The sequence below is a fragment of the Carettochelys insculpta genome, chromosome 14 (assembly GCF_033958435.1).
Source record: "Carettochelys insculpta isolate YL-2023 chromosome 14, ASM3395843v1, whole genome shotgun sequence".
Taxonomy (NCBI): domain Eukaryota; kingdom Metazoa; phylum Chordata; order Testudines; family Carettochelyidae; genus Carettochelys; species Carettochelys insculpta.
This window is the reverse complement of record NC_134150.1, coordinates 43,424,594-43,451,437: the sequence shown is the minus strand read 5'-3', so window position 1 is coordinate 43,451,437 and position 26,844 is coordinate 43,424,594. Positions and strand designations below refer to the sequence as shown.

The 26,844-nt window shown below is 44.8% G+C and overlaps 1 protein-coding gene across 3 annotated transcripts in view; it reads right to left on the bottom strand.

Annotated features, from left to right (window-relative positions):
• NFAT5 (nuclear factor of activated T cells 5) overlaps window positions 1-26,844 on the bottom strand; it is a 124,571-nt gene that overhangs the window by 34,251 nt on the left and 63,476 nt on the right. For all 3 annotated transcript variants that reach the window (XM_075008247.1, XM_075008248.1, XM_075008249.1), the window contains exons 5-8: window positions 8,998-9,188; window positions 7,088-7,260; window positions 2,873-3,007; window positions 2,645-2,697 (exon numbers count right to left, since the gene is read on the bottom strand). In XM_075008247.1, coding sequence (XP_074864348.1) covers window positions 2,645-2,697; window positions 2,873-3,007; window positions 7,088-7,260; window positions 8,998-9,188 — 552 coding nt within the window. The remainder of the gene's footprint in view (window positions 1-2,644; window positions 2,698-2,872; window positions 3,008-7,087; window positions 7,261-8,997; window positions 9,189-26,844) is intronic.

The following is a 26,844-nucleotide window of genomic DNA, read 5'->3' as shown; positions in this document are numbered from 1 at the left end:
AGGACATGGGTAGCTCTGCCCTGTATCGGGGAAGGAAATGGGTGCAAGCCCTGCGAATGGCCCTGAGCTTTAGGCTATTGATGTTAAAGATGTCCATGTTCCCTGTATTTATGGTGCACCATAGTAGGCCCCCTAGCCCATGAGTGGTTCATCTGTTTTAGTAACTGAAGGATCTGGTCAGTAGAAAGGTACACAGATGCAGCACTAGTGGGGGAAGCGAGAGGCCCTTCAAGAGGCTGCATCAGGCTTGTATATAGTTGGTTGCAAACCAACGTTGTAGGCAGTACATGTGTAGCCTCGCAAACACGACTACAAATATTGTGGTAGCCATATGCGCCAATAACTGGAAGCACATGCAGGCCATGGAGAAAGAAACCTGCCTGACCTGATGCACGAGGTCACAGATTGCTTTGAATCTTCGTGGCAGTAGGTAGGCTCTACCTTTGACCGAGGTTAGTAGTGCCCCAATGAATATTATCATTTGCTTGGGTTGTATGGTGGATTTTTGTATGTTGATGAGGTCATGTCGGAAAAACCATTCTCTGGTGGTAGTTGTCATGATAGTAGTTTGTTGAAAGGTAGGGCCCTCGATTAGACAATTGTCAAAGTAGGGAAAGATGATGATGTTTCGTCTTCTGAGAAGCACAGTGACTACATCAAGTGTCTGAAAATACTTGAGGGGCTGTACAGAGGCCAAAAGGGAGGACTCTGTACTGGTAATGGTCTTGGCCCACAACAAATTTGAGAAATCTTCTGTGGGACAGGTGGATAGTTACATGGAAATATGCATCTTGGAGGTTGAGGACTGAGAATCAGACCCCTTCATCCAGCGCCAGTATGATGGATGCCAAGGTCACCATTCTGAATTTTGTGTTGCGAATGAATTTGTTCAGTTTCCTGAGATCTAGGATCAGTCTCCATCTGCATTTTCTTGGATGTAAGGAAATAAGTGGAGTAGAACCTTTTCCGTTGGTGCTCTTTGAGGGCAGGTTCTATCTCCCCTATGGTAAGCAACTTTTGCACCTCTGAATAGCAACAGAGAGAAAGCCGTGCTAGTCTATATACTATCAAAACAAAAAAGCAGTCCAGTAGCACTTTAAAGACCAACAAAATAATTTATTAGGTGATGAGCTTTCGTGGGACAGACCCACTTCTTCAGAGCATAGCCAGACCAGAACAGGCTCAATATTTAAGGCACAGAGAACCAAAAACAGTAAGCAAGGAGGACAAATCAGAAAAAAATGATCAAGGTGAGCAAATCAGAGAGTGGAGGGGTAAGGCTTGCTCTGCTTCAGTCCCCAGTGAGGAGGCGATGGAGTTCCTGACAGAAGGACCATTATCCACCTTAAACTGCAGGTCCGATATTGGCTCTAGACAGTGGCTATGGTTCCCTACGGGAACTCTGTTAGTTTTAGCCCCGGCTTTCTGCGGCGCCGCTGGCGAGACGTGGTGTTGCACCATGGTTTGATGTTGCTCCCCTGGTGCCAGGAGAGAGCGTGGCATAGCTTGTTCCTCCAGCACCAGCAATGGCTCTGGTTTAGATGGTGCCAGTTGTGCACTTGGCACAGCAGCCTCCGCTTGGACTGCTGACACTGGTGATGACCGTGGAGCCCCTTCCAGCCCTGCCGGTGCCACAGGGCTTGAAGGTGCTTTACCTAAAGTGCACCTTTTAAGTTTAAAGCCTGAAGCCTAAGCCCACCTCTGTGTGCCCAACGTGCCTGGTTCATCTCCCGTGCTCAACCTGGGCAGGGAGTACAATGGGGAAGGAGGCAATTGAGTCCCTGACAGAAGGGATGTTGTCACTTTAAACTGTGGGTCTGACATTGGTTTAAATGCTTTCTCAAGAAGGAGCACTCTCAGTCGCAGCTCTGGCATCAAGGCTGTTAGAATGAGATAATTTCTGAGGAAAGCGAGCCTCTCTGAGGCAACAGATACATTCTGAGTGCTGTCTGAGGCGGGCATAGAATCATGGCACTTAAAGAAATGCCCTAAAATCCAGTGCTAATGACATCTCTATGTTCTTCTTATTGTCTTCTTGTCTTTTTTTTTGCATGTGTGGCGCGCGTAATGGGTCGTGTCAGCAAACTACATATAGAGCATTGAAACTAACAAGGAAGAAATCTCTGTCTTCTTTCTTCTCTTTTCTTTTTTTTAAATAAACACAGAATAACTAGGGCTATAAAACAAAGAACTATGACTATAAGAACAAAGAACTAGTAACTATAAAGTATATTTTCTAACTAACAGGTCTGAGGAGAGAGAAGAGAGCAAAACTCTGTAGTCAAGGGCAGCTATGAAGGAACTAAGGAGAGAGTAAGGTTGTGCATGCAATCCCCAGGGGTGCGGACAGCGTGCGCTGCAGTCACACATGCATGGCCCTGCTGAGTATGCTAACAAAAATCTCCGTGTGGTGGGGCTGAACAAGCCCAACACCTTCTGTAGAGCATCCATGAAGCCAGCATTCAAAGAAGAATCACAAGATAAAATTTCCTTAATTATATTCTTCCTATTTTCTGTGTGAAAAGCAAGCCTTCCTTCTCTCTACTGGCCAAGACAATGAGAACAAAACTCATAATCAAACCTTCGTCTTGAGTGAGGATGCAGGGAAGATTCAGATATTCGTATACAATATATGAATAAGTACCTGATGAAATAATTCCAGATCTATTTCAGCTTCTGCTTTCCAAGAGTTTTCATCTAAGGTAAAGAAAAAAAAACTTTTATTGCACATTTATTCAAAACTAAAGTGTTATTTTGGTGTCCTCAATACAGTTGCTATAGTATTTGCTGCTTTACTAGTCCTTAAGAAGTGGAACAAACCCAAAGATACTATCCTTTCTTAAGCCCAATCCCCTGTATTTTTCACACTGACCAGAAATATTCTCTTGGAAGATCACTTTTGCTCCCTTAAGAAAGTTTTTGCCAATCAGAAAGACTTCCTCTTCCCCCTTCACTGAACAGCTGTGCAGACTTTTCTTGAGGATCTCTGGCACACCAGCTGGTTGAGCTACAATTGGAAAGAAAAGCAGCTTAAAACAGAAAGGAACACTAGTCATGCTTGACAAAAAGTAGTTCCCTTTACATAATTTTGAACAAAGTGCAAAATCATTCTAAGACCTCTGCCTATACTTATATAACAGATTACAGAAGTTAGCATAAAACTCAGAATTAGTTTCCAATATTTCATTGTCTTTTACACATGGTAGAAGAGTTACGACTTATAAATTCTCCATATGGGTGATATACACCCTACAATCGCTGACAAATTATGCACGTTCCTCTTCTAAAGAAGAGGTCTGTCTAAACTCCAGAAAGGAAACGCATAAAGGAGACTGTATGGAATGGCACAATGTTAAAATTGAAATAACTGCAACGGTTGAGTTGAGATTTCCTGAGTCCAACCAGCACAAACCAATAGTATTGCACTACAGAGACAGCGTCAACCTTCTCTTAACCAGACCAGTTTTTTAGAAATCCCACTTTGTTTAAAATTACAGTATTATGTGGATTTTTTTTTTTAAAAATCTTTTTTTTTTGGTAAGGAGCCTTCTGCTTCTCTACTTATCAGCATTTCTTTAGCAAGAGAAAAACTGAATAATCATCTGATCATATGGAATCATTTAATCTGGTTATATCAAATGTGCCTCCAAATGCACAAAGTAAATAAACTTGGGGAAAAGTGTGCTATTCTAGTCAACTACAGGTTGTACCTCCCTGGTATGGCATGGTTGGGACCAGGTGAGAGAATCTGCCAGATCAGATGAGATCCCCTACCACTGGTGTCCAAACGCCTGCTTCAGCTCTCCCCTAACCCCCACTTCTCTGCCCTCCTGCTGTGCCATGGGGGTCCGAAGGACTGCTGTGAGGCTCCAGCTAGGACCCTGGCTCCCTGCTGTTCCAGCCCCCTGTTGCCACAGGATTGCTGTGGGGCTCTGGCCCACGCCCCACGGAGCTTCGGCTCCATCCTCTTCCCACAGGTCTCTGGCCCCAACCTGGGGCTGCTGTGGGGCTCTGGCCCAAGCCCCATGGACCTTCGGCTTCGTCTTTCTCCCACAGGTCTCTGGCCCCAACCCGGGGCTGCCGTGGGGCTCCAGTCCTGGCCTCCAGGGCTCCAGTCTACCCCAACCGGGACTCTCCAGGGCTGCAACAAGGCTCTGACTACAGGCCCCTTTGGGGCTTGACTCCAGCCATGCACTGCCACCACCAGGCTCTAGCCCTAGCCTCTAGAGCCCCGTGGCAGCCCACGGCTGCAAGGCCCAGACTGCATTCCTCCTTGTGGCTGGCTAGCTATGCTTCTGCTCCCACACACTCTGGTTCAGACTCATCTATGGTCCAGCAGCATCAGTTGCCAGATCAAAGGGTGCAACCTGCATAGGATTCTTAATTCTTACTGTAAAATGGATACAACTTTTTCCAGAAAAGATTATTATTTTCAAGCTGTAAATCTCTCTTTAAGGTAGTAAGTTATCTAATAACCCACTAAGATACTAGCCTGGTATTCATTTGAACATAAAAACTGCTCATTAGTTTTCTTTTGTTTCAAGGAAACCAGAAGTTTTTCCATTGCCTGAACTACACAGGAGTAAGCACGAAAATATTGTTTTGCTTTGTCTTCTTCATGTGCAAACAGATCTACAAGTAAATCTAAATACTATAAGCACAATTCAGAGACAGCACAAAATAGAAATGTTCAAATCCATATAAGGTTTTCTATGATGCTTATTCAGTTCTGTGATAATGAAGACATGACAGATTTCAATAAAATCTTTCTTATCGTACCTTTATGTTTATCAAATTATTACTCCCCTCTTGGCTGACACAGTGGAGACTAAACAGATGGTATTCAAACCTAAAATTGTGAGCTGCTAAAACTCTGTAGCCAAGGGCTGCAATAACTCATTCTCTGTGACTCAACATAGAGAACTCAAAACACACACTCACCAATGGGTTACAACTCTTTCTATGATTCTCAGACAACTCATCAGATAAGATTGTAACATCATTAAATAAAAAATGGGAGTGACAACTGATTAACAAAGTAAAAATATATATAAATTATGATCAAGTATTTTACTAACACTGAGAATAAAAGAAATGTCTTTCTTTCTCTAGGATCCTACATGTGACTAGCAAACTTTAAAATAGCATGCGTAAGATTTTATTTTTAATAATTTATATAAAATTCTACTTCCTACTAGATTTCTTACCACCTTTTCTACTCACAGTTTAAAGACCTCAGTGGCATAAAGTTGCCAAGTGAGGCCTATGTTAATTTTGTATATATTAATTGTATACAAGGAATTGGGTTGTGACCATTCCATATCACTGAACTGCTGACCTTCTAAAAAAGACCTTTGCTAAAAGAGTTAAATTGGTTTGCTAAGTAATCATTAAATATCCACTGAAGAAATCAAGACAAAATAGTGTTTAGAAAAGTTTTAACTGATTTATGCTTAGAACTATACATCAAAACTATCTGGAATCTAAACTTCTCAGGGTAGTTTACATGTCTACTTGAAAGCCTTCTGCGGTGCTAAGGACACTGCTAGCACTATCATGCATATACCAGCACCTTTCATTTACACAACCCTATAAAATTTAACACGAACATATTTAAGCTTTACATTAATCTTGCATGTTCATTAGTTCTACTTGGAAAGTCAGAGGATAATAGTAGTACAGGTTGCACCTTCTAAAGCTGTCACTTTCTCATCTGGCAGGATGAGGGGATGCTCTTGGACCAGAGAGCCCAAGCAGCTGCACAGGGCTGGGGCCGCCATCCCCCTGGCAGCTGCGCAGGAGACAGCATGAGCTGGAGCTCCCTGAGGCAGCACAGGCTGGCCCAGAGTTCTGTGGCCCAGCAGCAGCTATGCGAACAGCCCAATGTGTGTGTGTGGGGGTGGGGTCGTGTTTGAAGGCTTATGCTAGGAACCTTCCTGAACCAGCAAATTCTCTTATTTTGCTTCTGTAAAAGGGAAAGCAGAGAAAAATAAAAATTGAAACAAGGTTGCCATCAAAAGTAAGGAAATGTTCCTCCTATTGAATTTGCTTTTTCCCCTGGCATATCTGACCAATTATTTTGATGCACTTGTTTATAATAGTACAGATAAGTATGAAAGAATTATTTACATTATGTGTTTGGCTAAATTTACATACAATTAGATAGTGGTAGTCTCTAAAATAGTTAATATACTGGCATTAATGTAATGTAATAAACTCTTTCTCTCTATGTATTTTGAACTAAGAGAAACTTTTGTTTTCATACACCATTCAATTTATCTGCCATTTAAGAGACCTGAAGTACTTAGGATCTCAGACCTCCAACAAAATAAAAAAGCTGTGGAGACAGAATAAAGAAAAAAGCAAAGATCTGTAAAGGCTGTTACTCTCCAGGGTCCCAAAGCTCCTTTCCTCCAGGTAGGAAGAGAAGAAGCTGCTTCAGTCTTCTTACTACCATGAATTCTTGGTGAGTCTGGGAGGGAGACCCTGAGAGTAAGTTTATGTGGGGAGGAGCCTCTAACTTGCTGCAGCAACCTCTCATTTTCTCCCCCATACTCTTCAGTTTAACACAAATATTCAGCCCACACATCTGTTTTCAATGCCAAACAGAGCATTTTAATACTTAGGATTACAAAAAAAAAATTTCCATTGTCATAATCGGAAGTGAACTTCTGACCTGATGAACTGCAATAACTCTACAAAGCTGTTTACCCGCTTCTACTGCTGAAACCTGGGAAATGACAACTACATTTACAATAGAACAATGATGGTAACAGCCTGTAGCAGAAATTTTGTGATCAGCTCAAGGCAACGTGGTCAAAAAAGTCTGACCTTTCAAAAAACAGCATATGGCTTAATTACAAATCAGGAAATTATGATGTTCCAAGGAAATTTCAAATTCAGACTCGAGAGTTGTGTGTGGCTGGATCTTTTTGTTTGTTTTTAACCCAGAATATTATAGCTGGACCAAATGAATCACAAGGAGGTTTATGGACGAACTTCCAAGAAGTTACACAGCAAATCACAGTGATTTAAATTAGATTAAAACCCAGCTTCCTCCGATTTCAATTTTTACTTGGCTACTCACTGCATAAAATTGGAGAGGAGGGTGTCTGAAGTGTTAAAGTGGAGCCATCCTTCCGAGGGATATTAACACGAAACACCAATCTGGCACGGGTGCTTTTTTTCTTGGAACCAGCAATCCCTATTCGAGCTTCAACATCTGCATTCCTCAGCTTCAGTATTCCTACACAATCAACCCTAGTAACACAACATTAGAGTTAATAAGCCAATGCGGCTTCCCAAACTGCAACTATGAAGCTTATCAGCACCTGGAATTCACTATATTTATCATCTGACTAAATCCATTCAGATTTGTTTACCATGCAACAGATTTTGTAAATGCAATTAAAAGTACAAAGAAGTTCATGTGCTTTAACACCTGATAGGGCACTGAAACCACATATCAAAGGGACTTGTATAAGTCTAAGGCAGTGGAAATTTAAGTATCAGTAGTCCAAGACTTTCAAACTGGTATCCCTGAGCTCAAAGAACAGATGCTAATACTACTTTTTCCCTTTATTCATTTTGTACTGATTAGGACTCTCAAGTCAAAGATCCAGACACTTGGTTCATACTTTAGGATGAAATACTAAATTATGAAGGCAGGCAAAGCACTTAGTCACTACAGAATAGGCAGCTAAGCCTTCAGCATCAGAGTCCAAAAATTGTATTTAGAGAGTCCAGATGCTTCTAAATGGTGGCAACAAACGATTGTTTAAATGCTTCTGAAAAGCGGCCATTTTATAACAATTGTATTTTGTTATAGATGTCTGGTTTGTTGCCAGTTTCCACAGATTGTGACCTAGTTAATGAACATAGGATAGACAGGACAGGAACAGAACAAACTAGGCTAGGAAACACTGTAAACTCTTTCTGCACTTCTAAGGACAAATCTAAAACCTGCTGGGCTCTGCTCTTCAATATATACTGGAAACGCGAAATGCGAGGGCATCCCTCTTTTGTTCCCTTGCCTCTTGAAAAGCTAAAAACAGTTGAAAGAACAACTGTACAACATCTAAAGCTTCTTCATCTCCAGCATGTGCTGTACACAAGGTTGCAAATTACTACAGAGAAAGTAAAACTCTAATACAAAAACTAAAGATAGAAAAAGAATTAAAAACATGTCAGAAAGTGAATGTTGGGTAAACTAAACACTTTGGGAGAGCTAATGGTAGGTATTAAGGTGTTTTCCTTATGATCTGCAGTCTCACTAGCGCTCTTTGTATGTCAAGGTATTCATACCGTAACTCCTTTTAAAACAGTTTGATGAACAAATCCAAAAAGAGTCTCTGGAAGCAAGTTAATGAAGGGGAACATTAAGTTTAAAAAAGGTATTTTGAAGATGACTTGATATGAAAAATAAATCTATTTACTCTGTATGTAGAAACAAAACTTCTGGAAGCAACCTATTAAAAGAAATTGCCTTTTTGCATTATTTACTGAACAAATATTAATTAGGTCAGGCAACATTTAGAAAGTCTTATTTTTAGTCTTTATTATTTTGCATCCTGCTATTCACATGTAAATAATAACCCCTCTTACTTCAGATATCAAATTACACTGTGAATGGCTGGCTAAATACAAAAGCAGCTTCCCCTCCCTTGGTGTTCACACCTCCAGATCAACTGCTGGTAGTAAGCCTCACCCTTGCTGACTGAGATAACCTTGTCATCCCCACCCTTGCTCTGGCTTATTTATACCTGGCCTCTGCAGATTTCCAAGACCAGCATCTGATGAAGTGAGTCTGTACTCACGAAAGCTCATGCCCAAAACTTTTCTGTTAGTCTATAAGGTGCCACAGGACCCTTCGTTGCTGTTACAGATCCAGACTAACACGGCTACCCCTCTGATACTTTCAAACTTGACTCCTGACACAAAAAGCCTTCTTACTATGTCTTCCAAGAAAAACGGTGCAGTCCAAAAAGAATTACTCACGCAAGTGTCATGTTGTTGCTAGGGTCAAGGCCAACATCTATAACTGTAGTGCCCTCTATGTCCACCTCTTTGCAGGGAGTAGTGTTCCGCCCAGTTACCTTGCAGGCCTGGTAGAACCCATGTGGCTTCACTCGACCAGAGTCATTACCCACAAACACTTGCAGCACTACAGGCTCATTGTGACCTTCCAGCTGGAACCAAGAAATAAGAAATAGACAATAAACTGACTGTATAATATGAAATAAGATATTTTTAAAACAGTACTACTGAACTGCAATATTTCAGTTAAAAGATACACTGAAATTCCAAAAACCTGACAGATCAAGTGAACAATTTCCAATCAGAGGAGGAACAAAGAATTTCTGTGTAATTTACAAAATGGGAGATCTGAAGAAGTGGGTCTGTCTCACGAAATCTTATCACCTAATAAATCATGTTGTTAGTCTGAAGTGCTAAATGACTACTGTTTTGCTTTGTTAGATGGCAGATTGTTAGACTATAACTCCAAAGATTCCAAAATCTGATTTAATTCTTCCATTAAAAATTATAAAGTAAACAGCAACTTGCATTCTAAATTAAAATTTATAATCAATGTCAATTCAAAGCAGTTTTATAGAAATAAAGGTTTTGTAGAGAGACAGGTTTATAAGTGTTAATATGTTTAGTATTAATATGCTGCCCATAATCAATTTGCAAGGTAATACATTTATGCCACAAGAAAAATGTGTTAGAGGATTACAGTACAGCTCTGTAAGACTAAGTGCTGGTATCATATGTAAATTTATACAATTTTCAAATTAAAATAATGATTTCTAAACTTATTTTATGAGCTGTGTATTTCTACATTAATACACTTGTAATGTTGTTAATACTGTTAGTTTTTACGTTCTGAATACTGACTGGCATCCTGTTTGAGCAACTTCAGAAGCTCCTAGATCACAATAACATCACTACGTTTAAGCTAAACATTTCATGTTAACTAATCAATATACTTCTGAAATTTTACAGAGGAATCTCTATGACACTTTAAAGAGCAATTAAGAAAAATGTCTGATACATTAATTAGTTTGGAGGAATTTTATATTTGAAGAAACAGCCATCATTCAGTGTATACAGTGATTCAATTAGCCAATATTTTAATCCCATTTTAACTAATAATTTAATTTGTAGTTTGATTCACAGAAACTAAATCAAACAATGGACAATATTAGAAGTGCAATTTCTGTTAACTTGCAGAAACAGGGCTTTTGCTTAATTCATCTTATTAATGGTAACTGAATGTTCAGTTGAATGAGAAATTCATTATACCATTCATGCTGCAGCCCTTTTGATACATAATTAATCCAATAATCTCTCCAACTACAATTACACCTGAAATCAAATTTCCATCATAACCAGTTATGCTTTCAAATTTAAACAAAGCTCATCCTCAGCCTATGTACTGATAGGGTGACTTCCACATCTTATACAAGATCAATATTGTCAGTTTTACAATTTTCCTGAGAATTTTTCATTACGGAGATATTGGTACACACGCACAATGAAATGTATCTACTGCCTTACCAACATTTTCCCAAACAGAACTCTACTTTTACTTAGATGGTAAAAGTTAAAAAAAAAACAAAAAACTATTCTCTCCTTTCTTGGTGCCTTTCTAAAAATATATTCAGATTTTTTTCCAAGGAGCAATAAAGGCTCTTCTCTACAGCACAATGAGCACTCATGGAAGTTAGAACTAAACTGAAAGCTCACAGTTTCCAGGCTTGTTTAGGCAGATGCTTTCATCTTGGTTATTTTTTTTACACTGAAGACATAATTTTATAATATTATATATCACAGTTTTGGGGGGAGTGGAAGTGGACAGATGGAAGTTGTTTTTATTTAGCATTTTAATTTACCTTGAAACATGAAGGAACAAACTTTCATAATGTCAAATATACTTATAAAAAACTAAAGACAGGCTTGTCCAGACTAATTACGCCAACTATTCAAAGCATACATGACATTGTCATTAAACAAACTAGAAATTTAAGTATATATGATGTTTCACAGCAGACGGGTCAACTGTGCATGCATTTGACCAACAGATTTTAAACCAGAAAAGAGAAGTTACTCACCTGTAGTAACGATGGTTCTTCGAGATGTGTCCCCATGGGTGCTCCACAATAGGTGTCGGGCTCACCCGGCGCTGCAGATCGGAATTCTTCCAGCAGTTTCTCCTGGATCACGCATGCGCCGGCACGCACCGCTCCCCTGCGCACCCCCAGCCACGTGCGCGATCCGGTCCCCGCCAGTTCCTTGACCAACCGCCTCGAATGTGCCTGAAAAACACCAGACAGAGATCCGAAGAGGGGAGGATGGGCCGCTGGTGGAGCACCCACGGGGACACATCTCGAAGAACCATCGTTACTGTAGGTGAGTAACTTCTCTTTCTTCTTTGAGTGGTCCCCGTGGGGGCTCCACAATAGGTGACTACCCAGCAGTAACCCAAGTAAGGAGGTGGGTAATCAGTTTATGTGCAGCTTGCCCCCGAGAGGACTGCTGTCGACAGATGGGTATCCTCTTCGAATACCCGGTGCAGGGCATAACGCTTGGCGAAGGTGTCGTAGGATGACCAGGTCACCGCTCTACAGATGTCTTTCAACGCGATGCCCTTGAAGAAGGCTGTTGACGCCGCCACCGCCCTGGTGGAGTGAGCCCTGGGCGGGGCCAGCAAAGGAGTCTTTTGAAGCTCGTAGCACATTTTTATACAGGACACAATGTGCTTTGAGATTTTCTGTGAAGAGAGACCTTCTCCTTTTGAGCTGGGAGCGAGAGAGACTAGAAGCCCGTCCGTTTTCCGGAAGGGCTTAGTTCTGTCTATGTAGAATGCCAACGCCCTCCTCACACCCAGGAGATGCAGGCGTGCCTCCTTGCTGGAGCTGTGAGGCTTCGGGTAAAACGAGGGTAAAACTATTGGTTTGTTAAGATGGAACTCCGAAGAAACTTTTGGAACAAAGGCTGGGTGCAGCCTTAAGGTTACCGCCTCCTTTGAGAATACTGTGCATGGTGGCATCGCCATCACTGCTGCGAGCTCACTCACCCTGCGGGCTGATGTAATTGCAAGGAGGAAGGTTGTTTTTATCATCAGGAGACGTAGGGGAACTGTGGCTAATGGTTCAAAAGGTGGACCCATTAGCGTGCTGAGCACCAAGTCCAGATTCCACGATGGTGGAAGCGGTTTCCAAGGGGGGTACAGGTTTACCAGCCCCTTCAAGAACCTGGTAACGATAGGATGGGTGAATACCGTGGGCCCTTTCTCTGTATGCCAAAAAGCTGATATTGCGGCGAGGTGGACCTTTAGCGAGGATAGAGAAAGCCCGCCTCTCTTGAGGTCCAATAAGTATTCCAGTATTACAGGTATAGGAACGTCAAGGGGAGCTAACTGCTTGGCAGAACACCATGCTGTGAATCGAGTCCATTTCTGCTTGTAAGTCTTCCTAGTGGAGGTCCTTCGGCTACATTCCAGGACCTGTTGTACTCCCTCCGTACACGTGCTCTCTAAGGAGCTGAGCCATGGATTAGCCATGCTTGTAGACACAGACCCTGAGGGTGTGGGTGCACTATGGACCCCTGAGCCTGCGTGAGTAAGTCCGGCGCCACTGGTAGAGGGAGCGGTGGGCGGTCCAACATGCGCAGAAGGAAGGGAAACCATTGCTGCCGATCCCACGTTGGGACTATGAGTATCATGCGAGCTCTCTCCCTTCTGGCTTTCTGCAAGACCTTGTGGATAAGTGCTGTGGGGGGAAACACGTGAAGTAGGGGGCCCCTCCATGAGATCATGAATGCGTCCCCCAGGGACCCCCGCCCCACTCCTGCCCTGGAGCAGTATTGGGGACACTTCTTGTTGTGCTGGGTGGCAAACAGATCGATGTGGGGAAACCCCCATGTACGAAAAATGTGCCGAGGCAGATCGGAGCGGATCTGCCATTCGTGCATGAGTGCGAAGCACCCGCTCAGCTGATCTGCTTTCAAGTTGTGAGCGCCCGGCAAGTACGAGGCTTTCAACGTTATGTTGTTGGCGATGCACCAGTTCCACAAGCGGACTGCTTCCGCACATAGGGCACAGGATCGTGCTCCTCCTTGTCGATTGATGTAAAACATAGTGGAGGTATTGCAGGTATTGATCCCGACTACTTTGCCATGTAGGTAATCTCAAAAATGTTTGCAGGCATTGAACACTGCTCTGAGCTCCAGTCTGTTTGTGCGCAGTGTCTGTTCCGCAGGGGACCATAGCCCTTGCGTCACCTTGTCGCCGATGTGCGCTCCCCATCCTATGTGGGAGGCATCGGTAGTAAGAAAAATAGAAATTTGTGGTTGGTGAAAGAGCACCCCTACTAGCAGATTATTGGGGTTTTCCCACCACGCCAGGGATCTGCGCACCTCTGTCATGGGCGACACCACCCTGTAGACATTGTGGGATGCCGGTTTGTAAACGCTCGCCAGCCAATGCTGCAGGCTTCGCATGTGCAATCTGGCATTCTGTACCACAAACGTCGCTGCCGCCATGTGGCCCAGCAGCTGTAAGCACGTTAAGACCAGCACCGTGGGGCTGTATATGATGACTTGCACCAGCGAACTGATGGTGAGGAAGCGGGCGTCGGGTAGGTACACCCTTGCTGTGATAGTTTATGCGCACCCCTATGAACTCTATATCTTGTGTGGGGTCGGTCTTTGACATTGCGAGGTTGATGACTAAGCCCAGCGAAGAAAACGTGTCCACTGTGACGCGTATCATGTGTAGAACCTCTGCCTTCGAGGCCCCTTTCAGTAGGCAGTCGTCCAGGTATGGGAATATAAACACCCCCTGTCTGTGCAGGTAGGCTGACACCACTGCCAGGGTTTTGGTAAAGACTCTGGGGGCTGAGGAGAGGCCGAACGGAAGAACCCTGTACTGGAAGTGTTCCTTGCCGACCATGAAGCGGAGGAAGCGTCTGTGTGCCGGGTGGATTGTTATGTGAAAGTAAGCATCTTGTAAGTCGAGGGCTGCAAACCAATCTCCATCATCCAGTGCCGTGAGTATCAAGGCGACTGTGATCATCCGAAAACGTTGCTTGCGCAAGTAGCGGTTGAGGCCCCGAAGATCTAGGATGGGCCTCCAGCCTCCTGTTTTCTTCTCTGTTAGGAACTAGCGTGAATAAAAACCTTTCCCCTGGAATTCTTCTGGCACTCTTTCCACCGCCCCTATGAACATAAGGTGATCCACCTCCTGCTTGAGCCTCGCCTCGTGGGCAGCGTCCCGGAGGTGAGGCCTGGAGGGAGGCTTCGTCGGTGGGAGTGACTGGAAGGGGATCGCGTAACCCGTGGCTATGATCTCCAGTACCCATTTGTCTGTGGTGATCTTTTGCCATTGGGAGTGGAACGGTCTGAGGCAATGATGGAACATGAGATGAGAGTGGCATTGAGCGATGGTGTTGGTAGTGCAGCCCCCAACATACCCGTCAAACTTGTTGCCTTTGGGCTTGTCCCGAGGGCGTATGGCTTTGTTGAGAACGTCGCCTGGGAGTTCTGTAGTGTTGCTGCTGTTGATGGAGCCGTTGGTCGTAGCCCCATTGATATTGAGCACACTGCGGTTGGTACGGGTAGCGTCTTTGCTGAGGATAATATTTTTTCTTCCTGTATGGAGGAGTATAAATACCCAAGGTTCTAAGTGTAGCTCTCGAGTCCTTACTGGAGTGGAGGACTGAGTCGGTTGAGTCTGCAAACAGCTTTTGTGTATCAAAGGGAAGGTCCACGATCTTCGCCTGTAGGTCCCTCGGGATACCTGATGTCTGGAGCCAGGATTCTCTACGCATGACCACTGCTGTAGCCGTTGAACGTGCCACCGTATCCGCCACGTCCAGGGCAATCTGGACACCCGTCCGCGATGCTGCATAGCCCTCTTGCACAATCGCCTTTAACACTGGCTTTTTGTCTTCCGGAAGTGAATCCATGAGGGGAGTAAGCCTGGAGTAATTATCAAAATTATGGTTTGCTAGGTGTGCCGCATAATTTGCCATTCTCAGTAGCAGGGTAGAAGAGGAATATACTTTCCTGCCAAACAGCTCTAGCTTCTTAGCATCTTTGTCTGATCCCCCCGATTTGTACTGAGAAGCCTTTGACCTCTGCTGGGACGATTCGACCACCAACGAGTTTGGTTGTGGGTGACCGAAGAGGAACTCCATGCCCTTTGCCGGGACGAAGGACTTCTTATCCGCTCTCTTGTTCGTAGGCGGAACAGAGGCCAGAGTCTGCCATATGGTAGTGGCTGACTCCATAATGGCTTCGTCCAGCGGAATAGCAATTTTGGATGAAGCCGGGGGTCTCAAATTTTTCAGGAGTTTGTGATGTTTCTCCTGCACCTCTGCCGTTTGGATGTCTTGCGTGAAAACCACCCTTTTAAACAGCTCCTGAAGCTGTCTGAGGTCATCCGGGGGAGAGACATCCCCAGGGGCCATGGCCTCATCTGGGGAGGATGAGGAGGAACCACTAGGGTAAACCTCCCTGGAACCCTCGGGCTCCTGTGGTCGATGATACACTTGCCCGCTGGAGGATTGTGAAGGAAAGTCTCGGGGTTCTACAGATAACTCCCCTTGAGACAACTGTGTTTCCGTCCCCGATAGGGAGTGTCCACAGGGGTACTGAGCGGCCGGGGTGGGGACCTGCCGCTGGGCGTAGGCCTGCGCTGTCTGTGTCCAGCATGATAAGGACGACCATGGCAGCACGGGCAAGGGTCCGGGGATGGAGACCTGGACCACTCGCGGGGTGTGTACCCCCGATGTCTGGGAGAGCGAGACCTCCGCGACGACACAGATAGAGGTGAAACTGGTTTGTGATAGTACTCCAGGGGATCCAATCCCAGAAAAGGTGAAGGTGGCCCAAGCCATGGTGACATTGGTTGGAGGAATGGAGAAAGAGGCTCTGGATAGGCTGGTGCAGACCCAGCCCTTCGGTGCGGCATGCGTAGCACAGGGGGAGGGCTTGTTGCTAAGAGCAGCGCAGCCCTGTCCGGAGATGGGCTGCAGTGCCGGGCTTTTGATTTTGCCTTGCCCCTCCCCTCCGGGCCTGGCACCGCCCCCTCCCGTGCCAGGGATCTCAGCCCCGCTGTCGGCGCCGCGCTCAGCACACTCAGCTGTGGTGCCGCGCGGGTAACTTCCTCCGGTGCCTGCAGGCTCCGTGCCTGGCGCCCCTGCACTGTTGGTGCCGTGGGGGCCGGTGCCGCCGGGCCCGGCGCTTGCCTCGCTGACGCTCTAGGCGCCGCGCGTGCCAGCTGTTGTGTAACCGGAGGCTCAGCCTCTGCCACGTGCACTGCCGCTTGCCTGAGTATGCGGCTGGGGGCTGTGTGCTCCGCTCGTCCTGCTCGCTGAAACCGCCGGCAAGGATCGAGCTGGGGAGAGTTTCCTCCGTTTCTGCACCGAGGGGGTCAGAGAAGCTGCCTTCCTCTTATGCAACCCAGAGGGCCCTTCTGGGTGAGGCTTCTCCGGCAAGTCCGGCTGGAGAGCCTTATCAAACAAGAGCATTTTAAGCCTCATTTCTCTGTCTTTCCTGGCCCTGGCTGTGAGCTTAGCACAGTGAGAACACTTCTGGGTAACATGTGATTCCCCCAGGCAGCGGATGCATTCACTATGCCCATCGGAGGCCGGCATAGCTTCACGGCAGGACTCATACTTTTTAAAACCTGGGGAGGCCATCGCGGTGAGTCCTTTGCTGTTAATAGGGTACTTAGCACTTAATCCGTGACTTTTTAACCGAATCGCGGTCACCGGCCTGCGGTGCAGTGGGTGGCCTAACTGGCCTTCACGTCCACTCTTCTCTTCTCTGCTCCTCTCGCTCTCTCTTTTTTTTTTTTTTTTTTAATATTCTCTTTGTCTCTCTCTTTTTTTTTTTTTTTGGAACCGAAAAAACCAACAATTTACACTTAGAAATACACTATCTAATCTGACTCTGGCCTTAGCCTGAGCAGATTCCGTCTGTGGCCGATGGCGGTTGAGAAGGAACTGGCGGGGACTGGATCGTGCACATGGCCAGGGGCACGCAGGGGAGCGGTGTGCGCCGGCGCATGCGCGATTCAGGAGAAACTGCTGGAAGATTTCCGATCTGCGGCGCCGGGCGAGCCTGACACCTATTGTGGAGCACCCACGGGGACCACTCGAAGAAGGAGGACTATTATGATCATCCACTCTGGTTCCTATGAAAACATAGGCCAAAACCCATTTCTGCATTAAGTCCACAACTTGTATCTGAACTGTAGCACATCTTCTAAAAAGGTATCCAGTCTTGTTTTAAAGAATTTCAAGTGATAAAGAATCTACCACATCCCTTGGTATGTTGTCCCAGTGGTTAACTCACCTCACTGTTATAGATCTGTTCTTTATTTCTGGTCTCAATTTATCTCACCTTATATTTCAGCCACTGGATTTTATGATGCCTTACTGTGCTATACGCAAAAGCCCTTTACCATCAGAAACATGGACACGTATAGTTGGATTCTCATGCTTTAAGGACAGAAGAGAAAGGGCCATTTGATGATGTTGCCTGACATCTAATATAACAGGTCACAGAATTTCACTTTGTCACTCCCATCATAAATTCAGTAACTTGTGTCTGACTAAAGCGTACCATGCAGAAAGACACACAATATTTACTACAAACATTTCCTCTCTTAGAATAATGAGGCTTACAAGTACATGGCACTGGGTCTGGTACATGCAGCCTTGGAGGCACAAGAACATAAAAACAGCCATACTGGGTCAGACCAAAGGTCCATCCAGCCCAGTGTCCTGTCAGCCAACAGAGGCCAAATGCCAAGAGCCCCAAAGGGAGTAAACCGAACAGGTAATGATCAAGTGGTCTCTCTCCTGCCTTCCATGTCCAGCCTCTGACAGAGTCCTTTCAGAACTCCTGGATGAATGCCTTCTGGTCCCAGTGATTTGTTACTGTTACGTTTATCAGCTAGTTCCAAAACCTCCTCTAATGACACCTCAGTTTTGGACAATTCCTCAGATTTGTCAACTACTAAGGACAGCTCAGGTTTGGGAAGTATCAGAGAGGTAGCCATGCTAGTCTGTATCTTTGAGAACAAGAAGTCCTGTGGCACCTCACAGACTAACAGATATTTTGGACCATAAGCTTTCGTAGGCAAAGACCTGCTTCATAAGATGCACGAGTGGGGCATCTGAGGAAGCGGGTCTTTGCCCACGAAAGCTTATGCTCCAAAACATCTGTTAGTCTATAAGGTGCCACAGGACTTCTTGTTGTTCTCAGGTTTGGGAATCTCCCTAACATCCTCAGTTGTGAAGACTGCAGCAAACAATTTATTTAGTTTGTCTGCAATGACTATCATCTTCGAGTGCTCCTTTTGTAACCTGACTGTCTAGGGGCCCCATTGGTTGCTTAGCTCGCTTCCTGCTTCTGATGTATTTAAAAATACCTAGCTTTTGCTCTTTTTAGTTTTTGGCTAGCTGTTCTTCAACCTCCTTTTTGGCTTTTCTTATTACACTTTTACACTTAATTTGGCAGTGTTTACACTCCATTCTAACGCCAATATGTAAAAAGGACTCTAGAGGTGACACTGGCAGTTACATACTGGTAAGTCTAACGTCAGTACTGGGCAAATTAGTTGAAACAATAGTAAAGAATAGAATTGTCAGACACGTACATAATTCGTTGGGCAAGAGTCAAGATGGTTTCTGTAACGGGAAATCATGTCTTACTAATCTATTAGAACTCTTTGAGAGGGTTAACAAACATGCAGGCAAGGGAGATACAGTAGATAGAGTATACTTAGATTTCCAGAAAGCCTTTGACAAAGTCCCTCACCAAAGGCTCTTGTATAAATTAGGTTGTCGTGGGATAAGACGGGAGATCCTTTCATGGATTGAGAAATGGTTAAAAGACAGGAAACAAAGGGTAGGAATAAAGGGTAAATTTTCTGAATGGAGAAGGGTAACAAGTGATATTCCCCAAGGGTCAGTCCTAGGACCAATCCTATTCAACTTATTCATAAATGATCTAGAGAAAGGGGTAAGTAGTGAGATGGTAAAGTTTGCAGATGATAATAAACTGTTCAAAATAGAAGATGAAAGCAGTCAAGATGAAAGCAGACTGTGAAGAACTTCAAAAAGATCTCACCAAACTGAGTGATTAGGCAACAAAATGGCAAATGAAATTTAATGTGTATAAGTGTAAAGTAATGCACATTGGAAAAAATAACCCCAAGTATACATTCAATATGAAGGGGCCTAATTTAGCTACAACTAATTAGGAAAGAGATCTTGGGGTTATCATGGCTACTTCTCTGAAAACATCCACGCAGCGTGCAGCAGCAGTCAAAAAAAGCAAATAAGATGTTAAGAATTATTAAAAAAAAGGATAGAAAATAAGACAAAATATTTTATTGCCACTTTATAAAACTATGGTACCCCCACATGTTGAATACTGTGTAGAGATGTGGTCTCCTCACCTCAAAAGAAGAGCTTTTGGCATTAGAAAAGGTTCAGAAAAGGGCAACTAAAATCATTAGGAGTTTGGAACAGGTCCCATATGAGGAGAGGTTAAAGGGACGAGGACATCTCAGTTTAGAAAAGAGGAGACTGAGGTATGATATGATATAGATATATAAAATCATAAGTGGTGTGCAGAGGGTGAATAAAGAAAAGTTATTTACTTGTTCCCATAATGTAAGAACTAGAGGACAACAAATGAAATTAATGGGGAGCAGGTTTCAAACTAATAAAAGAACGTTCTTTTTCACACAGCACACAATCTATCTCTGGAACTCCTTGCCAGAGGAGGCTGTGAAGGCTAGGACTATAAGAAAGTTCAAAGAAGAGCTAGATAAATTCATGGAGGTTAGGTCCATAAAAGGCTATTAGCCAGGGGGTAGGAATGGTGTTCCTGGCCTCTGTTTGTCAGAAGCTGGAGATGAATGGAAGGAGACAAGTCCCTTGCTCACTGTCTTCAGGTCTCTTACTGTGTGTTTTAATTTGGGGTATACATTTAAGTTGGGCTTCTATTATGGTGTCTTTGAAAAATTACATGCAGCTTGCAGGGATTTTACTTTTGGCACTGTATCTTCAAAATTTTGTTTAACTAACGTCCTTACTTTTGCATAGTTTCCCTTTCTAAAATTAAACGCCATTGTGTTGGACTGCTGAGATGTCCTTCCCACCATAGGACTGTTAAATGTTGTTATATTATGGTCACTATTTCCAAGCAGTCCAGGACTAAATTGAGAATTGCCTCTCCCTTAGTGGGTTCCTGTACCAGCTGCTCCAGGGTTTTTATTTAAATCAGGTAGATTGAAACATGGAGATATATACATCTCATAGAGCTGGATAGTAATTCCATGCTCTTGGATAGTAATACCATGCTCTAATAAGAATACAGCAGTAGAGATATATTATCAACCATCTGACCAGGACAGTGATAGTGACTTTGAAATGCTAAGGAAGATTAAAGAGGCTATCAAAATAAAAAACTCAGTTATAATGGGGGGATTTCAACTATCCCCATATTGACTTGAGTACACATCACCTCAGGATGGGATGCAGAGATAAAATTTCTTGATACCTTAAATGACTACTTCTTGAAGCACCTGGTTCTAGAACCCAGAAGAGGAGAGGAACTTCTTGATTTAGTCCTAAGTGGAGCACAGAATCTGGTCTAAGAGGTAAATATAACTGGACTGTCTTAAAATAGTGACCACAATGTAATAAAATTTAACAGCCCAGGGGTGGGGAAAAACACCCCTAACAGTCCATCACTGTGGCATTTAATTTCAGAGAGGGAAACTACACAAAAATGAGGAGGTTAGTTAAACAGAAACTAAAAGGTATAGTGCCAAAAGCAAAATCCCTGTAAGCTTCACGGACATTTTTCAATGACACCATAACAGAGGCTCAACTTAAACATACGTCCCGAATTAAAACACACATAAGAGTACAAAAAAGTGCCACCATGACTTAACCAGGTAAAAGAAGTAGTGAGAGATAAAAAGGCAGTTTAAAATGTAGAAGTAATATCCTAGTGAGGAACATAGGAAGGAACATAAACTCTGTCAAGTGTAAAAAAAAAATAATAAAAGCCCAAAAGGAGTATGGAAAACAGCCAGCCAAAAACTCAAAAAATAAGGCCACTCTTAAGTTCTTATGTGCACAGAGCTTTCTACAGGTCTGCTGCTCTTAACATCTTGTTTAGGCCAGATTCCTTGAACAATTTTTGTCCCTGCCTGAGCACTCCATCCCTCCAGTGTGCATCAGTTGCGGTAACTGTTCTCACTATTTCATGTTTTGAAAAGCCTGACTTTGAATCTGCTGAGACTCTTCCAACATCTGAATAACCTGAAAGCCTTCGAGGTAGAGATACCTTCACTGAACAGAAAAGAGGAGGAAACTCATGTGAGCACAGGATCACTAAGAGTATGTCTACACCATGAAATAAAGTCGAATTCATCAAAGTCAGTTTTGGACCACTCAGTTTTATAAGGCGGAAGTTGGTGTCCACACCTTATCACAAAGTCAACTTAGTACGTTCCAATTAACAATCAAAGTTTAACTGTCCCAACAGTGCATTCTGGAAATCTACTCCACAGTTCCCTGAGCCCTGCTGCATTCTGTGCTTTTATGCTGCTGCATTATGGGAAAAAAAATTCCCCACAAGTGGTGGTAGAAGTGATGTCATCTTCCTATACTGCACGGTCCTCAAAACAGGCATTTTACACAAATCTCTTTCCCCAATGCAATATTGTTTGAATCATCTGCAACACAGAACTTTTGACCAAATGTGCTCTGCTAGCACCAGCTGTCATCTTCCCAGACTGCATTGCCCTCCTTCCCCTCCTTTTGAAGCAAAACAGCCAATTTTCAGAAGGAAATTTGGAGAACTGGGGAATCCCAGCAGGCATTGGTGTCCAGTGGTTAGCATCACTCAGAAGAAGAAAAGGCAGAGCACCTTGCCTTCTAGTGGTTAGGCTCGCTTCCACCACTGAAAATCATGTGACCAGGCATCCAGGGAAAGAATACCTTTAATCCTATAGTGAAAGCCTGACAACATACAGCAAGGTAGGGTGGGAATGCCAGAGGGCTTAGGTGCATAGTAAAGTAACTTCCGGTGTGTGAGAGGGGAGGAAGAGAGAGAGTACACAAGCTTGCAAGTCAGGGAGCTATCAGTCCCATGTACTCAAGTGTCCTTGGTGGTCCCCTGGTGAAAGAACATGTCATGGTGTAGGGCAGCAAGGCTGGGAGCTGACAGTCCCACCTCTTAGGGCGTCTGTGACATGCTAACAGGAACCTCACAGGTCCCCTGGGGAAAGAATACCTTTCACGGGGTAGGGAGGCAAATCAGGGAGCTGCCAGTCCCACACATGCAGTGTCTATTCTCCGGGTGTCTGTGCGATGCTAACAGGAACCTCAGTTCTCCCTCGGGGAAACCCCACTTTCCACAGGGTAGGGCAGTAAGGTCAGGAAGGTGTTTTCCCCCTATGAAAATGCAGCAAACAGGACACTGCAGAGACTGTGCAGCTCCCCCAAGCCACATGCTTTGGCAAGCAGGGAAGGCCAGCCCACAATATGGCTATACGTAGGGCTGGCTCCTTCAGCAGGCTCCTGTTAGCATTGTGCAATCACCAGGATGAAGGAGGCCTGGTCTGCAATGAAGCCAAGGTCAGGCCCCTGCCCCCCCAAAACCTCGTGAGCCAGGGAAGGCTCCAGTTAGCATGGTGCAGGCACCAGGATAGAGGTAAGGCGTTCCCCTTTATGGACACTACATTCACCTTTTTCAGTCATCTCGGACTTTCCTCCCCTATGGACAAGAGTTTTCAAAGATAATGCCCAATAGGCTCTGCAACCACATCATCTAATTCTCTTAGCACCCTCAGATGCACTCAATCCAGCCCCATGAGCAGATGGGAATAAGGGGACTTCGAAGTAGGCGGGGTCCTTTCGAAAAGGAGCCCGTCTGGACGAGCCACGTCAATTTCGAAGTGCCGTGGTCACCCGCATGCTAATGAGGTGCTGAATATGCATTTCAGCGCTTCATTAGTAAACTTTGAAATGGCCATTTGAATGGCCATTTCGAAGTTTTTGGCTAGTGTAGACACGGCCTTTAAATTTCCCTTTTCTGTTTAAACTCACTAAAGATTTCTCTGTTAAGCCAAGCTGGCCTCCTACCATACTCATTATTCCCTCTGCACTTTGGGGTCATCTGTTCCCGTGCCCTCAATAAGGTTTTTCTAAAATACAGCACCTCTCCTGGATTGCTTCCCCCTAATATTAGCCTCGCAGGAGATCCTGCCTAGCAGTTCCCCAAGGGAGTCAAACTCTGACTTGTGGAGGACATAGCCTGTTTTCATTCTGAGAAGGGGAATTCACAGAGGGAGTTTTAACTGTCATAAAGGGTGCGTCTACACTAGCCGGCTACTTCGCAGTAGCTGGCACAACATCAAAATAGCACTTGTCGCGTCTACACACGCTGTGTGCTATTTCAATGTTGAAATCGATGTTAGGCAGTGAGATGTCAAAATCGCTATTTCTATCCAAAGATGGAAATAGCACCCTACTTCGATGTTCAACATCGAAGTAGGGAGTGTGTAGACGATCCGCGTCCTGCTATATCAAAATAGCAGGGTCCTCCATTGCAGCCATCAGCTGAGGGGTTGAGAGATGGCTCTGCCCAGCCCCTGTGAGGCTCTATGGTCACCGCATGCAGCAGCCCTTAAGCCCAGGGCTTCTGGCTGCTGCTGCTGCAGCTGGGGGTCCATGCTGTGTGCACAGGGTCTGCAACTGGTTGTCGTCTCTGTGGACCTCATGCCGTGCAGACCAAGTGTGTCTGGGAGGGGCCCTTTAAGGGAGTGGCTTGCTGTTGCCCCAGAAGGGCTAGTCCAGCCTGTGACCCCATCCACAGGCTTTGCTGGACCCTGTTTCGACGGGGAGCGCTTGTGTGTGTGGACACACCGCATTTCCTTCCAGGGCAGCTCCTTTCAACGTTCCCCATCACTACTTCGACGTTGAACATCGACGGCACCAGCCCCAGAGGATGTGTAGACAATACACGTCAAAGTAGCCTATTGCGATGTTCTTACTTCGACGTAGTATGCTAGTATAGATGTAGCCAAACAGAATAGTGCTCCAGAATCTTTATCTGACAGGTGCTGCAGTCTATCACCCAGGAAGAGACAAACATAAAATCAACAGAGAGAAGGACTCAAGCCATGCAATTTTCTTCCACCTCACCCTTTTTCCCTTCCCAAGATTGAGGGAGGCCATACTTATCCATGTTATCTTTGAAGACTCTTGGAGATCGGGGGAGATTCCGGATGACTGGAAAAAGGCAAACGTAGCGTCCATCTTTAAAAAAGGAAAGAAGGACAATCCAGGGAACTATAGACCAGTCAGCCTTACCTCAACCCCTGGGAAAATAATGGAGGGAATCCTCAAGGAATCCATTTTGGAGCACCTGGAAGAGGGGAAAGTGATCAAAAGTAGCCAACATGGATTCACCAGGGGCAAGTCCTGCCTGACCAATCTGATTAGCTTCTATTGCAAGGTAACAGACTCTGTGGACATGGGGAAATCAGTGAATGTGATATAGCTTGACTTCAGCAAAGCTTTTGATACGGTCTTGTCCATCAGTTAAGGAAACATTCTTGTCCATAAGTTAAGGAAACACGGATTGGATCCTTGGACTATAAGATGGACAGAAAGACGGCTTGATGATCAGGCCCAAATGGTAGTGGTCAATGGCTCAATATCTGGATGGCGGTCAGTTTCAAGTGAATGCCACAAGGTTCGGTTCCGAGGTTGGTGTTATTCAACATCTTCATTAATGACCTGGATGAGGGACTGGATTGCATCCTCAGCAAGTTTGCCCATGACACAAAACTAGGGGGAAAGGTAAATACGTTGGAGGGTAGAGAGAGAATCCAGAGTGACCAGGATAAATTGGAGGACTGGGCCAAACGAAATCTGATGTGGTTCAACAAGGAGAAGTGTAGAGTCCTGCACCTGGGGAGGAAGAATCCCAAGCATTGTTACAGGCTGGGGACCAACTCCATGAGCAGCAGTATGATGGAAAGGGACCTAGGGGTTATGGTGGATGAAAGGCTGGATATGAGTAAACAGTGTGCCCCTGTAGCCAAGAAGGGTAATGGCATACTAGGGTGCATTAAGGAGGAGCATTTCGAGCAGAGCTAGAGAAGTAGTTATTCCCCTCTATTCTGCACTGGTGAAGCCACATCTGGAATATTGTGTCCAGTTTTGGGCCTCCCAGTACAAAAAGGATGTGGATTTTCTGGAGCAGGTTCAGCAAAGGGCAACAAAAATGATTAAGGGGCTGAAGCACAAGACCTATGAGGATAGGCTGAGGGATTTGGGCTTGTTTAGTTTACAGAAGAGAAGACTTAGGCGTGATTTAATAGCTGCCTCCAACTTCCCAAAGGGGACCTCTAAAGAGGAGGGTGAGAAACTGTTCTCAGTGGTGTCAGAGGCAGAACAAGGAGTAATGGTCTGAAGTTGAAGAGGGAGAGGTATAGGTTAGATATTAGGAAAAACTGCTTCACCAGGAAGGTGGTGAAGCATTGGAATGCGTTGCCTACACAGGTGATGGATTTTCCATCCCTTGAGGTTTTTAAGTCCCGAATTGACACGGTCCTGGCTGGGATGACTTAGTGGGGGTTGATTCTGCTTGAAGCAGGGGGCTGGACTAAATGACCTCCTGAGGTCCCTTCCAGCCGTATGATTCTGTTAGCTTTGCCTGTTAATGGCAGGGCCTATAGAATGCCAGTGGACAGTTCATATTTGTTTATGTTGTAGGCCTCACGATCCCTGATAGCTTTCATGCCTGAGAAGCTTTGGACTGAGCTATCCCAGAGGAGAGAAAAAGCTGCCAACTAATGCTAGTGTTGATGTAGATGCCTGTACCAGGCTAGGTGAATTTGTTATTACTGCTTCCAGGTGCTCTCCTGGTTAACAAGAGATGGCTGCAGAAAACCTTGCCTGAGCTTGAAAGGGGCCTGGGCCTTCTCAGAACAGACACAGACCTCCCACAGCTAAGGCCCCTCCAACGCATCATCAGTGATCTGCAACCCATCCTGGATAATGATCCTTCACTCACAGACCTTGGGAAGCAGGCCTGTCCTCGCCTACAGACAGCCTGCCAACCTTAGACTAATTCTCACCAGCAACTATAGATCACAGCACAGCAACTCTAAACCTGGAGCTAATCCCTGCAACAAACCTCGCTGCCAACTCTGCTCTCGTAACTACACCACTGATATCATCACAGGACTTAGCATCAACCATACCATCAGGGGCTCCTTTACCTGCACATCTACCCATATAATATATGCCATCATGTGCCAGCAATGCCCCACTGTAATTTACATTGGTCAAACTGGACAGTCTCTACATAAAAGACTAAATGGACACAAATCAGACATCAGGAAGGGTAATGTACAAAAACCTGTGGGAGAGCACTTCAATCTCCCTGGACATTCAGTAACAGATTTAAAAGTAGCAGTCCTAAAATAAAGAAATTTCAAAAATCAAATGGATAGAGAAATCTATTTGCAAATTTGACTCTATCAACCAAGGATTAAACAGAGACTGGGAGTGGCTGGCCCCTTACAAAACCAGCTTCTCTGCTTTGGGTGTTAACACCTCCACATTAGATTCTGACAATGGGACACATCCTCCCTAACTTATCTGACTTGTTTTGTCCTCTTTTGATACATACTACTGATAATGGGCCATTTCCACCCTGACTGAATAGACCTTGTCAGCTTTGGCCCTCCCTTTTACTGGGACCCCCCCTCTTTAAATACCCCTCTGAACC